Source organism: Ursus maritimus, unplaced genomic scaffold, assembly GCF_017311325.1.
Source record: "Ursus maritimus isolate PB19 unplaced genomic scaffold, ASM1731132v1 scaffold_9, whole genome shotgun sequence".
Classification (NCBI taxonomy): domain Eukaryota; kingdom Metazoa; phylum Chordata; class Mammalia; order Carnivora; family Ursidae; genus Ursus; species Ursus maritimus.
In genome coordinates, this window is record NW_024427107.1 from 5,137,412 (window position 1) to 5,154,815 (window position 17,404).

General features: G+C 37.9%; 1 protein-coding gene across 1 annotated transcript in view; it reads right to left on the reverse strand.

Moving 5' to 3' along the window:
* ST18 (ST18 C2H2C-type zinc finger transcription factor) overlaps nt 1-17,404 on the reverse strand; it is a 105,945-nt gene that overhangs the window by 54,538 nt on the left and 34,003 nt on the right. The window contains exons 4-6 of the mRNA XM_040626145.1: nt 9,490-9,689; nt 1,844-2,225; nt 1,434-1,756 (exon numbers count right to left, since the gene is read on the reverse strand). Of these exons, the coding sequence (XP_040482079.1) occupies nt 1,434-1,756; nt 1,844-2,225; nt 9,490-9,689 (905 nt within the window). The remainder of the gene's footprint in view (nt 1-1,433; nt 1,757-1,843; nt 2,226-9,489; nt 9,690-17,404) is intronic.

Here is a 17,404-nt window from a genome sequence, read left to right on the forward strand (position 1 = left end):
TGTAACATGGAACATCATTTGGTATATTAGCAAGAAAGAAAAAAAATTATTGAAAATTAAATTATGGCATACCCTTCTGATTTCAGAGGTGTTAAAATGGGAAAACTCTGTATCTTAGAATGAATGAAATATAGTAGATGGTAAATTATGACTTTTTGGAATTTGAAACCAATTTTATCTTATTTTTGGTTTTGTAGTCCATAAAAAATAAATACAGGTAAGGTCAGCAAGTTGCATATTACTGGAGTGCACAGAGCTAGTAGTGGATCCTGTCCCAAACCACACACTGCTCATTGATATTCTGTCCTGATCCCAGCCCTCGCAGTATGTTTGCATAGTATTATTATCTTACTCCTCACTACATGAGATTATTTTATTCTTTTTTTTGTTTTCTCAGCTCTGAGCTGCAAGACAATAATTGACAAGATTGCAGGTGAGTACTAAAATCGACCCCAAATGACAAAATATACAGTTCATTTCTGCATAAATCTCAGCAAACAAATCATCCAAACCATAGCTAACATATTATTCTTGTAAGCTCCCTGAGGCCATGACCTTGATTTTCTCTAAGATATTTCTAAATCTATGGTTCTTAGATTTTAAGGTATGCAAGAATCATCTGAAAAACACGCTTAAAAAATGCAAGTTCTGTAGCAGTAAGTCTTATTGGATCCTGGAAATACCCCTCTTAAACAAGCCTTCTAGGCACTTGAGAACCACCATTTGGGAATTATCACCAGGCCCATCTGGTGTAAGACTCAGGGTGGGGGGAGGAGTAGCTTTATGCGAGATGGGACACAATTTCCCTAAAGTTGAGGAACACTTTAAGGTCTCCTCCAAGCACATTTATTCTTCTTATTCATGTCTGGCCCAGATATTTGTGGCCCTGAGTTAGAAACCTGGTAAAAGCATGGGTTTATAAAAGCATTAACATCCAGTTTTATATTAAGAAATATCACAGCATCCTGCCTGACTTGCCAGTAGGTCAACATTATTTTGAAGCTCCAAAGGAGTCAGATGATCCCAGAAAGAAAGTAAGAAAGAAAAATTAAATTTCTGGAATTGATTTGATTAATAAAATGATTTAAAATCCAAAAAGTACTAATGTACCTCTAACATGTCTAATATAGTACTGTACAAGTACTATATATTTTTAAAAAGCTGTCAAATTAAGAGAAAAAGAGGCAATGATTCTTTTTTTCATATGTAAAAACATTGCAAAACTGACCAAGCTTGATCTGAGAACAATCTACAGAGCAGAGAGAGAGAGAGAGAAAAAAAAAAGAAATTGTTTATTTTATAATATGAATTGGTTTTTAAGTTGCATCAAGTTGTCAAAAGCTATCTGGAAGTGGTAATCAAATCTTACTAATTTTTCTTCCAACCCTGAAAGCAATTTTATTCCTAAAATAAATGCAAAAAATGTGTCTTACGTTTATTGTTAAAGATTTGTCTTCCACCCATGTCAATAACTTTGGTTTGCCTCCTTTCCCCAGCAAGGTGCTCCAGTAGAAACCTGTCCAACTCTTTGTAGGTGTTATGGAAAACACAACCACGCTCAGCCTGGAGAGCAATTGCTTGCTCCAGCAAACTCAAGTTCCCCTTCGCTTTCTCCAGGTCAACAGACTCTTCTGTCATGGCTGCTACGCACTGGTTATCATCTTCCTCCATCCCAGCAAATGAGGGCTGGGCTTTGCCATCCAGCCGTTCCTTGTGAGCATTCTGTGGGTCTCTCCTTTCTGTTTCAGAATCACACATGTTTTCACAAGAGATAAACTTGTCACCTTCAGTTTTTATTTCAGGAACTTCCAATAGGTCTTTTCTATTATCCACTAAAATATACTTTGGGACCCTGTGTGGTTTGGTTTCTTCTGAGAAGTTGGAGCCACTGTCCCAACCATTCTCTGCACTTTCAGAGTTACTTTCACTGTCATCTGAGGAGCAGAACTGAAGCTGGGAATCATCGATTTTTTCTTTTCCATCATCAGAATGAATCATAAAGCACTCATCAGCTTCATCACTCTCTGCTTTTAGAGACTGGATGCCACTGTCATTTAAATTATCACTTATGGTCTGAACAGACACATTTTTTTCAAATTTCCCCAAGTGCATTAAAGATTTGACCACAAGCTCTTGATAGCAGCCGTATCTGTCTTCCTTCCCATTGGAGTTTTCTTGTGCAGTTGAATGGAGGTTCTCATCCATAGGTTTTATCACGATTTCTTCTATAGAAAAAGAAAGCCAACATTTAAAAAATAACAGCAAAAAATATTTTAAGAAAATTGCACCAATATGTAAATGATATATATATGTATATGTATATATGTATATGTATACATATGATATGTGTATATGTATATATACACACAGACAATAAGTACAATATGGGAATATGTGTCTCTATCAATTTTATAAACATCAAAGAGAAAAATATATATGAATGAATATGAAACAAAACAAAACAGACCTTAATAATCTGAGAATTGCATTTTAAAAAAGTGAGCTAGTAGAATTTTCAGCATATTACGAGCTAATTGTTTCCAGGGTACTGAAATAGATACTTACCAATAACAGAGTGCTGAATGTGAAATTGCTGTTACTGTACCTTTTATATTTGCAAATTCAGCCAACCAGAAGGAAATCAAATATGCATAATACTACACATTATAAAGGAAACATTCATCAGATTTCTCTGCTGGCATGGCAATGTATTTTCAAAGCTTATTTGGTTTATGTTCACTACCTCCACAGTGTCTCAAACATACTTTCAGATTTTATGGAATGTTAGCTAAAAGACAAAATACATCCACATACAGATGATAACCAAAAGAGTTCTGAAGCTTTCAAGGCTTCCTGTTAACTTTCAGAACTGTCACACAGAAATTCCATGCCAGGGGAAAATCAAATAAATGGGAGAATTAGCATGATCAAATATCTTTTTTTTTAAGAGGATTATCTATTTATTTATTTGAGAGAGAGAGACTGAGAGAGAGGGAGACAGATTGAGAGCAGAGGGAGAGAATCTCCAGCAGACTCTGTGCTGAGCACAGAGCCCAACGTGGGGCTCGATCTCACAACCCTGAGATCATGACCTGAGCTGAAATCAGAAAGTCGGAAGCTTAACCAACTGAGCCACCCAGGCTCTTCAGTGTGATCAAATATGTAAAATACACATTTTCTGGCCTGGTGCTTGCATGCATTTGCGTAAGAAGACAATGAGACGAGAGGTGGAGATGGAGTGAGTGTGTGGAACATTAACTAATTGTTTTCAGTAGCGGGCCAACTGGAGTCTTGACAGTCAAAGAGCCCTGGGACTGAGAACAAGTCTCCATGTGCCAGTCTGTCCAGGACAGTCCACTGGATCTGTACCATTCCAGTTGTCAGTGTCATCCCCTTCACTCTTGGCAGTGGCCCAGCTGCAGTGATAGTATGTGTGTATAGTCATATGTATATGTATGTATGTATACATATGTATACATATATATGCATATATATACACACATGTATGTGGGCGTGTGTGTGTGTATATATATATATATGTGTATATATATATATATATATATATATATAGCCTACCCAAGCCTGTCCCAATGCAAACACACCAATTAAGGGTGCAATTCAGGGTGCAGATCTGCCAATGACCCAGCCCTGGTTTAGTAGGCACAGTGGTCTGGGGAGTATGGCACCCACATACATGTGGCTGTGAAATGCGCCAGACAACCCAGCAATGATTCCCTTATATTCACTAAGACCAGAAAAAGAAAGAAAGAAAGAAAGAAAGAAAGAAAGAAAGAAAGAAAGAAAGAAAGAAAGAAAGAAAAAAGAAAAGAAAAAGAAGGAAAAGGAAGAAGCAGACCATTTCTGTGTCTCTGAAGGCAGAGTGGGGGATGGGCAACACAAAATAATAAGCCCCCTTAAAGACTGTGAAAGACACCAAGTGAAGTGCATTCTGTGTTAATAAACATCTTTGGAGGGAAGAAAAGGACAGCCATCCTGTATGATGGCTGCAGGAGAGGGTGTCTGTGCAGAAGACAATGTGCCTTTTTTGGTCTCATTTAATTTTTTATAAACATTGTCTCTGACAAGGACACTCAAAAATACATCTCCATCATCTTCCTTTCTGGTAATTATCTCCCTAAATCAACACTGGACTGCCAGGATCAAGTAAATATTGCCATAGTAACTAAAAGCATTTTTGGATGAAGGGAAGAATTTAGTCACAACACTAGCCCCTTTAAATAATGCTGATTATAGGGTGCAGTCTTTTGTTGGGATCTATTCAACATAAACTGAAAAATTTAACATTTTACTTCCTAGAAAAGAGGCTGGATAAACAAGCACATCATATTTGATAGGATGGTCTATTCCCTTCTGAATTCATATCAGAGGAATTCCAGGTTTAAATAATATATTAAACATAGTCTAAAATGCAAATGAAGTTTTTCTCAATATCACGGTTGGCTATTAGGAGAAAGTGTAAAGGGTTATGATAATTTTAAAGTATTATGAACTACAGAAAACAAATAAAAAGCATTTTCAGTGAATATGCTCAATTCATTGAACTATTCTCTCACTCCACTTAACTACCCACGTGTACAATAATGATTTATAGACATTATACCTAATTATGCATATTTGGGCTGTGTTAGAGTGCTAACAAAAGCTCTAGAAAGCAACAATTACCTCTGTTGCTTAGCTACATAGTTTAAAATATTCCTATTAAGTGCAGATCACCAGAGAGGCGGGAGTGACAAAAACGCACATGTGCACGACAATGCGTTTCACTGTGCTGCTGCCAACTGCTAGCATTTTGGGTCATTTCCAGTTTACATAATTGTTTGGTTCAACTGTTTGTTATATGCTAAAAGAAAATATTTATTAATTATTCTTCAGAAAGAGAGGAGTCCTGCCGATAGAGGTGCCTACGTGCATCGCGCACGATGGTTTCCAGGGATGTTCTGCAAATCTGCAAACCAACTTTCCATATACCCACCCCTCTCTGGCTTTCACTGTCATCAGAAGAAAAAAAGAGTTGAGTTAGCTTTTGAACCTGACAGATCTGTGACGAGGTTCTTATTTCTCTTAGCTTTGTAATGGGCTGCCTGCGTTTACGTTAGTGTGTTTTTACTTTCACTGGTGGCCCAGTGATTCATTTTGTACCTTTGTCATTGAAACGACTAATCTGGTTTTGATTCTGAGTTTCCGTGCTCAAGTCTGTGCAAACCTCAGAGGCATCCTTGACTTTTCTGAACCCTGTGTCCTCATTCACACAGTGGGGAACGCTACTGAGCTGACATGGGAGCTCACGCAAAGCAGGTGCCACACAACAGGTGTTCAGTAAATGACGGCTGTCTTCTTTCTTCCCCAGGTACAGATTCAGAGGGTAGTAACGGCAGGGGATACAAGGGACTGTCCATGTAAATGAGGTGGGGCTTGTGTTTTGTTTATAATAAGTAGTGAAACTGATCTCTGAGAGAGGGCACAGTCCATAGTGCGAAGGAGGCTCGGCCAGTTTACCACCCATGCCACGCATGCTATGGAACTGCTCATCAGCTGCCTTCAGACACTGGAGCTTCCATGCATAATGCACAACATTGAGGGGAAACCTTGATGGGTTTGAGATCCAGAGACTGGGGCCGAACTGCTGGCCCAGCACCACCTGCCTGTGTGACCTTGGGGCAGACCTGTCTCCTGAGTCCTGGGTCCTCATCTTTTAAATGAGGATGATCCAGTGACATCCTAGGACAATAAACTGTACATTCCTGGCATGGCATTCAGTTCTTTATTGCATTTAATCTTTACAGTAATGAAAGGAAAGGGACTTTCTGCTCCATTTTACAGAAGGGAAATGATTTTCTAAGGGGCTGGGGGCTTGCTCAAGATCACACAGCTAGCCAGTGGCAGCAAGGGGGCGGGAGGGCTGACATCCAGACCCAGGGCCAGGGCTTCCTGACCTTATGCCCATCCCTCTGCAACAAGCTACCCCAGATCCCACACCTAGGAAGGTCATATGTCTTGACTGCTGTTTACAAAACACAACAACCCTTAGGAGAAACTGTTCAGAATACTAATAATCTATTATTTTGCCAAGTTTGGGTACTTTCAAGGGTAAATTTATAGGAAGATACTGAAATACAATTGTCAGCTGATTTTCAATCAAAAAATGGTGACTCCTAAATTGTAAATAAAATATGTAAAAATGAATAAACAGCAATAACAAGACAAAAATTAACGAGTAACCATGCCTCGGGTTTCACAGTACAACAGTGTAGGTCAGAAAATTCCTAGGGCACAATCCCCAGGGGCAATCAGAGAGTTGGATGTTTACCTAGCACACCCCTTTCTCCTCCTGAGACGAGTTCAAAGAGCGGGGCAGGAGGAGGGGCACCTTCTGCGACAAGGAGTAAAAAAAATAAATGTTTTTGCCGGATATGAAAAAGTTCACATTTGCTTATTTGCTTGAAACCAAAGTCTCTACTCCAAGGAGTGTGGTAATCCTAGAAAGTATATGCTAATGGATTCTCACATTATGCATCAGCTGTTCTGCCTCAAAACAACTTTAAAAACTCCTCTGAAAATCACAAGTTTGGAGTTTGACTCCTTTAATATAACTGGATTTTATTATAATTGGATTTTAGTTCTGTTTCTGGAACTATCAAAGTTACTTGTATAGATAAATTAGTTTTCCAGGTCTCTTGAATATGTAAATCTTGCTGGGAATAAAAGCCCTAGAAAAATGAATTTATCTTTCAAAGTTCTAAAATCAGAGTGCTTTATCCCTTATTTGTGTTTTGTTGAGATTAAGATGTGTTAAAACGATCATCTCAGCCCCTAGAGCTCCTATAATTGTGACAAATTTCCCTGAGTCATGAGTGTAAGCTTAGAAAATGAGGAAGTATCCCACACACTTGGCTAATCTCACTTCCAGGTGACCCTTCTTTTCCTTGTCTGCATTGGGAAAGCACATGCTTGTCCTACCTCCTGGCAGTACTTTGCAAGCTTGTCTTCTGTTTGCCCCAGTGAAGACGGTGTATCTGTATGGTTTTGTCCATATTCTCTTCTATCACCATTAATGCCTACCTGCAATTCTTTGAAAGAAAGTCAGTTGAGGGTATGAGATATATTTTGCCATTAAATGGATTCAAGCTCAGGACCTTAGCCTTCCTGAGCACTGCCTCCTTCTTCAACATCTGAGCTGCCTGCTCAAGGCACAACTGGGCACACACCGGCAGGTAAAGGCCTCAGGGTTCCCGGAGGAAAGAAGACGACAGGTGAAAAGCCTCTATGCTCTCTTTCCTTCTGGGGTGGAGGGGTAACCCGCTCAGAGGACTGAAGACAACTTAGAGTCTTGCTGTTTCAACTGGGGTAGGAGCCTCTGTCACCTATCATTTCTGGAAATGTGACTTTGTGATTTGATGTTGTAAAACGATGCCCTATCTACTTTCTGAAGGTAGTCAGAGCACGGGAGGATTGGATTATGGAGCACAGTCAGCTGGGAAATAATTATTTTGCTTATCCTTCAATTGTGTCCTAATTATCTTCTTTTCTACACCTACAAGCTGTATTACCTTAAGCATTAAATCTCAGTGGTCTTCAATGATCTCATCTGTAAAATTGGGACCATAATCATGCATACCTCATGTCATTGTTGGGTGGATTAAGTGATATAATTTATGTGCCTGGAATATATTAAGAATTCAAAAATAATGGCCACTACCACTATAATTTCAGCATATTCATTATTAGTAGTGCTTCCAGTGCTAAATACAAAAATAGATAACATTTGTGAACCTGCAAATAGATGTCCATCAGTGCTTATAACTGAATGTTTCCCTGAGTACATTTTGACAGTATATTTTCTTGGTTGATATTAAGCATCAACGATGATCACACAACTAACATAAAAGGCATGAAGTCAGTGGGCAGATACAGTCCTTGTCCTCATGGCACTTACAAGAATGTGTTGGTATAAAAAATGCCCATTAAAAAAATACTCAGTGAATTAATGTCAACTAGATGAATTATACCTCAAGTCTAACCACATCGATTCAAGGACCTTCCCTAATACTAGACTCAACCTACAATTTTCATAAATCAACAAAAAACTGACCAGCTCAAGGAAACAAAATGAGTCAAGGATGATTATAATTTACAGATGAGCGATGAAGCTTTAAGCCATATGCTAAATACAGAGAAGCCAGGACATTTGCTTAAACACTGTCAAATCAGTATACAACTTTGTTTTCACTACAGAATCTCAAACTACTTGCAAGCCAAGATTACTGAAGATCTGATGGTTGTGCCCTGACATTTGTGTTTAGTCGCTCAGTATGCTTTTACATCTTTTCTAGTAATCCCTAGCACTGTTCCTTTAATTCTGTCTATAATAGATATTTATGATTTAAGAGCTCTTTGCCTTTGGTTTGTATAATACACGCTTTTCAAATAACATCCTATTTAGTATATTTTGATTCCTTAAAAAGTCACATTCAGAAAAAACATATTTCATAGAATATATGTACACCTCATTTCATTTTCTAATCAGCCAAGCTTTCAATTTCCATTAATTTTTTTCATAAATTTTTGAGATATTTTGCATGTCCTTCAATTTCATCCTCAAGCACAAAGTGGCTGGTGATGGTCCAACTCCTGGAGGCACTGTGACTACCATAAACCTAATAGGAGGAACTGTGAACTGGGGAGAAACACATCCTAAAATTTCAAAATAGTAACTATATATCACTTAGCATGCAAACAGCATTTTGTGAGTGAGTGAAGAATCGAATTCATGAAATAAAATTGTGTGCCTAAAGGTAACTGAAAATTATTTATTTCAGAACTAATGGGCACAGTGATACATTTTCTATAACACACCATTTTCCTACTGAAGGATCTAGGCTGCCAACTTTAGGTCCCTTCTGCTAAGTCCATTGCTATAAATATTTATTTTAAAAATGGTGAAAAGATTAAGGTTACAGACCACCTGCATTAGTCTGTGTTGTTAATACCTATTATATTTTGGGGGGCCAAATAATACTCTGCATGTTTGTAAAATAAAAAAGTAAATGCTTTGTTTATATATGTCATATGTTAAATACCTTATATATGTCATATGTTAGATACCTTAAATATGTCCTTTTATATAAGGGTTCTTTCAGGGATAGACATCGGTCCTATTAGGGAGTCAAGGTATTCTTTAAGGCTTAGTACCTTTTATTTTCCTAAAGAAGAGGCACAGTCCAATTCTGTGCCTTTGAAAAGGGACTCAGGCAAGGACTCTCTATGGCTTATATTTAGACTCTCTGCAGTTACTAATTTAAAAAAAAAATCAGCTCTCAGTAAATGGATGCTGAGTGAAATACATGTTTGATTTTGCTTTCAAATGGGAATTCGCTTCTACAGCCATACAGACTATACGCTCTACAAAAGTTAAGACTGAGGCTTTGGTGCCAGGGAGTAGACAGATTTTGGGCTACTCCCACTTGCTACCTGTGGCAGTGCGATCACTGGCTTCCAGGAGGCTATCTTCCTCCTCTGCCTCGGTCCTGTCATCACATTCTTCTCTGCAGTCGAGGTTTGGGCTGTAGTGTCGGGGCTTCATTAGCAGGGATTTTCTCTTGTTGACTGGGACGCCCAAAGCCTGCTCTGCAGCTCTCCTCTTCTTCGCCATGGAGCAATCATAAGCAGCACTGTAGTCATTGAGGCAAATTAAGAACATGGAGAAAGACTTTACTGCTACTTGCCATTTGATTTCCATGAAGCATAACCCAAAGCCTGTGGAAACTGGGACTAAAGGTTTAGGGTTAGTTGTTGGCACTAACAAAAACAGCCCATCCATTGAATCTATTGAACTGTGTGGATTCTATTTTATTGCCTATCAGAAGAGTTTAAAAAAAAATCATCCTTAATCCTGAGTAAGCATATGTTAATCTGTGCTTTGCTTGGCACTACATTAAATACCCAGGGAGGGATGAAACAAGATTTGCACTGGTTTGCTAATCCTAAGAAACAGCTAATGTGAAAAATATACCACCAGACACAAAAAAAAACGTGTCCAGTATGGATAAATCATAAGGTTTTTCAAATAGTTGTTTGCTACCCAAACTGCTTATCTCTGCCACAGTTGTATATCAAACTTGAGATGCCACATCCTGAGCTTTGACCTGAAAGAGAAAAGCATAAAAGGAGGGGCAAGCTCGGAACGTTCCATCAACCCATCTCCAGTCACACACACACACACAGACACACAGACACACACACACACAGACACACACACACACACACACACACACACATTTTTAAAAAGGTGAAAAGATGCTACCTGGCATTCTGCCTTCTGATTCTCACCCATTTGGCACACAGAACAAACAAATAAAAGGAGGAGAAATAAGATTGGATTTCACAAAAATGGACAACAGTTTATCCTTACTCCTGTCCTCATATGATTTTATTTGGAAATGCTCCTGAGGGCGGCCCTTTCAAAACAGATTTCCTACATATAGCTCACTCAGAATTAATGCAAATCACTCTATGTGCTGAAGTTAAGACAAACATTCTCTTGACAAGATCCAGGAAGACCAGAGGGTTTAGCTCACAGTGAGTCTGGGAGAGATATTTATTAAATGCCCTTTGAAGAAAAATGCAAGAGATTTAGAAGCAAAGACCCAGAATAGAGAATTTTAGACTCAGAGTATTTGAGATACTCTATCACAAAAAAATGATTGAATACTCAGTAATATTATCAAATAGACAAAAGTCTTAAATTGTACTCTTGGGAATATCAATGCAAAGATGGTGGCCCATTCATAAAAAATGATTATAGTCATATATGAATTTTTGAACTTAGAACAGTAGATTTAAAAAACTTCAGAGGGGGAAAGAGGGAGCGCTATTCCTTCCAGGAAAAAAAATATGGAAGGAGAGATAATCCAAGAAGGTTACAATGTCTCAAAAAAAGATTAAAAAGTGGATAATTGAAAATTATCCTGAGGAAGAGAACAGTGAAGTGCCCAGATAAACTAATTTGCCTTTGCAAAATCTTTCTCACGAGCCAAATTTAAAGTGACCCTGTACAGAAGATGGAGCAAAAGAGAATATAACCAGATGAGTATAGGAGCAAAAACCTGCCTTTATATGGAGACTGTAGAAAGTGGAAACAACCTACATCTGCTGGTTTGTCAGGGAAAAGTCTACAACATGAGGTTATGATATAATAGGAGTAGGCATAAAGAACCAGAACTACCTTTACACTAGTCTTTGTCAAGGAGACTGACCTCAGAAGGAAGAGGGACAGAGAAACATATCAAAAAGGATACATTTCCTAGGCATGTGAGATGAGTTTAAGAACTTCCCCAAACTGTTAAAGTCTCCAGAATCAACTGAACTTCCATTGAAGATGCTCAGAAAATATACAAGACCACTAAACTATTATCTCAAACCAAGAAGAGTGGCTCCTGGCAAATATCATTCAGGTATTAAACCAGGGAAGAAGAGTGGACTCTAAAAACCAATTTAAGCATACCATGGGAAAGGGACCAAGAAAGTTTATCAAAATAAAGATTTGTCAGTACCAGGAAACACTGATCAATAAGACCTGGGGGCGACTAGTTAAAAAGAACTGGTCGGTCAGAAAAATATCATTGCTTTCTTTGATGCATGATGAATGAGGCTGAACATTTACTACCTGTAAAATCCTTACAAACTTTGTCTTGTTAATATTGTTATATAAAGACAAGTAGTATTCTCAAAATCATGTACCTGGTAATCAGTGGGACGGATATTTGAATTCCAGGCTGCTGAACCCCAAAGATCCTTACAAACTTTGTCTTGTTAATATTGTTACCCAAATTTACTTATAAAGACAAGTATCATTCTCAAAACCATGTATCTGGTAATCAGTGGGGCTGATATTTGAATCTCAGTCTACTGAACCCCAAAGCTCATTCTCTCTCCTACATTTGCCAAATTAAAACAATGAATTTGGCTAATTTCCATATGCATTTGACAACTGAGTGAAGTAATACCTAGATCAACGAGTCACCTTTCTAGCTAGAAGGAAGCTGCCTATCACAGGGCTTTGCCCAATGATTGAGGTGCAGATAGATAGGACAGTCAACACATCTAGAGATGATACTGAGTTGCAGCAAGGGAAACTTGTTGTGAATATAATTAAGACCCCCCAAATGTCCATAGTCTGAAATAGCAGAGTGAACCTAATGAGATGACACTTAATGGTAGTAAAAATCAAGTTCAGTGTTTAGGTCCAAATAATAACCGTGCAAAGATGAAGGGGATATGTAGGTTTTATCAAAAGTACAAATTTAGCTTAAAATAAATGATTGTATTTGATACTGTATATAAAGTTCCTTAGGGATATTATCTATGTAATCTGAGAAAAATACTTGAATTTTTTTGGAAGACCAAATTCCTTATCCCTCAAATATGGGTAACAATTTCTATATCATATGTTGTAGATAAAGAAGATAACATCTGTCCTGGTAGTGGCTAAAATAGGTCAAGATAGAACTGTTCTGACTCCCAGTTTAGTGCTCCTTGGACTCCATCAATGCCAGGCTGATGCTGCCACAATGCCACATCACAAACTCTCTCCCTAGCACACTGTGCAGATTTATGCATGCTTGTATGTCGATAAACACATTCTAATTTTTTACATATTATTTATATTTACATAAATTACATGAGATTTATACATAACATTTGCTTTAAATCTCACATTCTGTGCATTTCTCCATTGCAAAGTAGCCATGGCCCAGGAAGCGTTTGGAGCTAAAATGAAAGGCTTTATAATAAATATTACCCTTTGTGTGTGCATGGAAAATGGTCCCTTTCCCTAGTTTTCCCTGAGGGCACACTATTTTGGCTTTATTGTGACACTTCACTGTGACACTGCAATGAGGGAAAGCCATGCTTTACATGTCACTGAAAGAAATGCCACAAAATGCTAACATATCTTCTCAAGGTTGCCAGAAATAATTTCCATTGGGTTGTGTTTTCCCATCTGCGGAGCTCTGAAATGTTAAGGAAATAAATGAGCTCTATTATCTATATTTTTCTAGTAGATGAGAAAGAAAGAGAAAAAATACACTCGGCCCTGCATTTATTGTTCTATTCCATCAAACTGTTGCTTTAAACATCCAGAGTCCTCGAGGGAACTTTATCAATGCACCAAATACCTTTCAACACCATATTTCATATCTGTGGTTTTGGTTTTATTAAAATATCTTTAAGGATCTGTATTTTTCCTTGAGAGAAATTTTTGGTTACATAATTGAGAAATGCTTCCATTTAGAAACTCAGAGTCTAGGGGCGCCTGGGTGGCACAGCGGTTGAGCGTCTGCCTTCGGCTCAGGGCGTGATCCCTGCGATCTGGGATCGAGCCCCACATCAGGCTCCTCTGCTGTGAGCCTGCTTCTTCCTCTCCCACTCCCCCTGCTTGTGTTCCCTCTCTCACTGGCTGTCTCTATGTCTGTCGAATAAATAAATTAAATCTTTAAAAAAAAAAAAAAAAAGAAAAAAGAAACTCAGAGTCTAAACTGAAAATGGTATTCCCATTGATGACAACATATGGCTGAAATTTTACTCAATACAATGATTGAGAAAAACAACAATTAGATAACATTAATGATAGACTCAGTGCTGGAAGTAGTCTAGAAGTCGAATGATTGACCTTTCAGATTTCAAAAAAGAATACAACAAATTAGGGAACTATGAATCCCCAAAATCTGTCCAATAAACACTGGGCTCTACAGTTTCACAGTTTATTTTCCATAGTAATAAATTCTCAGTGCAAGTTATAAAAAGACATGTAACAAATTTTAAAATGCAGATTCAGTAATAGATATACTCTGAGCACACTCCCCCAAAGAATAAAACAGAAAAAGCAATGAAAGTTATGAATCTCTGAGCCTAAGGAAATTATTTACATGTTCCATTTCTGTGGAATATTCACAGTGGGTATTCCTATAGATTTCTTTTAATTAGGAAGAATACCAGAGACTTGTGGAAAGGAATCAAGAAGTATGAATTTGAATTAAGAAGATTGGCAGAAAAAAACAAATGTATAATCATTGAAAAAGGAAAAAAAATTAAACTATTATTATTTTCAGAGAAATGATTTTATTTAAGGAAAGTCCAAAAGATTCTACAGATAAAATATTAAAAGAAGGAAGAAAACATGATGAAGCCATTAAAACTTATTTGAACTTCTATAAACCATCAATAAAAAATTAGAAAAAATAAAACTATTTATAATGCACAGAAATATAAAATGCTTAGGAATAAACCTAACAAAAGATGCATAAAACTTACACAAATGTTTAAAGAAAATTAAAGAACTAAATAAAGAAATATAAGATGTGCATGGAATAAAAGACTCACTACTGCAAGATTTCAATTCTCCCCAAATTTATATTAGATTCAATGCAATCTCAAACAAAATTCCAAGAAATTTTTTTTTAGAAAATAACAACTTAATTCTAAAATTTGTATGAAAATGAAAAGAACTAAGAACAGCATAAACCATCTTGAAGAAAATAACAAAGTTGAAAGATTTATAGTTTTGAATGTCAAAGTTTATCATAAACCTATAATATTTGACATAGGGTGCTGTGGTGCAAGCATAACCAAATAGACCAGTGAAACAGAATAAATGTTCCATCCATTGGTACCAGAAATAGGTTCACACACATATGGTCAATTTTTGACAATGGTGTCATTGAGAAAAGGGTTGTTTCTTCAATGAACGGCACTGAGTCAACTGGATATCCATCTGAAAAAAAATGTTTTGACTTCTACCTTATATTATACACAACAAACAATTCCAGAAGAATTATGGATTTAAAAGACTAACAAGACAGTAGAAAAAGTAAGCCACTGAATGGGAGAAGGTACTTGCAGTTCATCTTTATTTTTAAAAAGTACATACAGAATATATAAAGAATTCTTGCAAATAAATAAGAAAATGACAATTTTGTTTGTTTATTTATTTATTTAAAGATTTTATTTATTTATTTGACAGAGAGACAGCTGGTGAGAGAGGGAGCACAAGCAGGGGGGGTGGGAGAGGAAGAATCAGGCTCCCAACCAAGGAGCCTGATGCGGGGCTCGATCCCAGAATGCCAGGATCATGCCCTGAGCCAAAGGCAGACGCTTAATGACTGAGCCACCCAGGTGCCCCAAAAATGACAATTTTAAAAGTGGACAAATGATGTGGGCAGGCACTTACAAAAGAACAGATACACAAATGAAGAGGTGTTCAGCTCTTTCAACTCCAGAGAAATGCAAAAATATATATTGGTTCCTTGGCTAATAAAGTGATAACCATAGTGGAATCCTCTAAAACTTCTTCCTTCCCATCACCAAAATAGTAAATCCAAAATCTTATATTCTAGAAGGAATAGTAAAGATTAGCACCATCCTTAAACTTAGAGGGTGTATTGTCAGTGGTCCCTATAATTTTTCCATTAAATTTACCATTGCAGACCCTAATAAGAATGTTTCTGGTGATTACTAGCAGACTATCACAAACTCAAACAAATAATAGTTCTAACCACAGCAGCTAGACCAAAGTATGGAATCTTTGCTTTAGCAGATTAAGACAGACTCAAATATGTATTTTGCAGTTACTGACATGCCAAATATGTTCTTTCCCATCTCTATCAGAGAGCAGAACCAAGATCAGCCAGCATTCCAATAAGGAAAAGAGTGTATCTCTACAGTCTTGCTGAAGACTGCCCATTCTGCTTCCCTTGATCATGACGCAGCCTGAGTAATCCAGACATCCCACAAAATATCACATTGGTAAATTATGTTGATGACATCATATTAACAAGAACAGATAATCAGAAACAGCAAGTATTCTGGAAGTTTTGGCAAGACATCTGTGTTCCAGAGGGTATAAGATAAACCAACAAAGATTCAGGGGCACACCATTTCAGTGAAGTTTTTAGGGGCTCAGTGGACTGGAGCATTCTGGATGTCTGCATTTATAATAAAGGACAAATTATTGAATCTCATACTTTCTACACTGAGATGCAAGCACAATGCCATATTAGCCTCTTTAGGTTGGCAGACAGTATATTCCACATTTGGGAATATTATTCGGACCCATGCATTGAGTGATGGGGGGGGTGGAAAGCTTTGAAAGGGCCGCAGAGCTGATCCAGGCTACACTGAGATAGCTTTGCTAGTTGGACATAAAACCCAAAAGAGCCTATGGTATGTTTAGAAGTACCTGTGGCAAAAGAAAAAGATACTTAGGGAGTTTATGGCAATATGTAATGGAAGAATCACAACACATATCAACAGGCTTCTGGAGCAAGGCCATGACATTGAAGCAAAGAGTTATAAATTACTTGAAAAACAGCTCTAGCAGAAATATAACCCCTGACCTCAAGACCAGAGCTGGCCATCATGAACTGGTTTCTGTTAGATCTACCAAGTTATAATGTCAAGCAGGCCTAGAAGCAATCCATCATAAGATGAAAGGTCCAATATTAGGCTGAAGCAAGTCTAGAGGAAACAAGCAAGATGAATGAATAGACCTCCATGACATCCGCCACTAGGGTGGCAGTACTTCACCCCCAGCTGTCACGGATGAACCCGGGTATCAGATACAAAGGAAGAAAAAGAATGAACTTGATTTATAAGTGAGTTGGTTCAGCATCTGAGTGCAATTTGAAAATAGGCATCTGGTCACCACTTAAGAATGGCTCTGAAAGGGACAGAGGGAAGAAATCTTCCCAATGGGCAGAGCTACAGGGCAGGGCAGGGATTCAACTAGTCCTCCACTTTGCATAAAAAGAAAAGTTGCCAAGGTAAGAAAATATATGTACCCATAGGCAAAGTGAATAGTTTAGGTAGTCAGGTAGGAACAGAGAGGAATGGTTTAGCTGGAAGATTAGCGACAAGAAGGTCTGAGGAAGAGGCATGTGGGTGGACTTATGAAAGGATGAAATATGAAGGCCTTTGTCTTGCATGATCACACCCACCACAGAGCACACACCAAGGAATAAACATTAAACCACCATCCAGACAGAATGGCCTGGTCAGAAGTCAGCCAGCTTCTGTCTTCAGCTGTCATGTGCTGTTGCAGTGGAGTCATTAATGGAGTAGACACAGGGGCAGAAAATGAGGCATTGAACAAACCCCAAAACATGGATTCCCACTAAGACTGATTGAGCTACTCTCACAGACCCATCTATCAGCAAAAGAAATAAATGCCACGCACCCAATATGACACCTTCCCTAGAGGAGACCAACTAACCACTGGGCCCTTTTTATTCTGGAAGAGGCAGCAATTCAATTTGACTGGAATTAACACATATTCTGGATATGGATTTGCTTTTCTTGCCTTCAGAGCCTCAGGTAGTAGCACTATCTGATG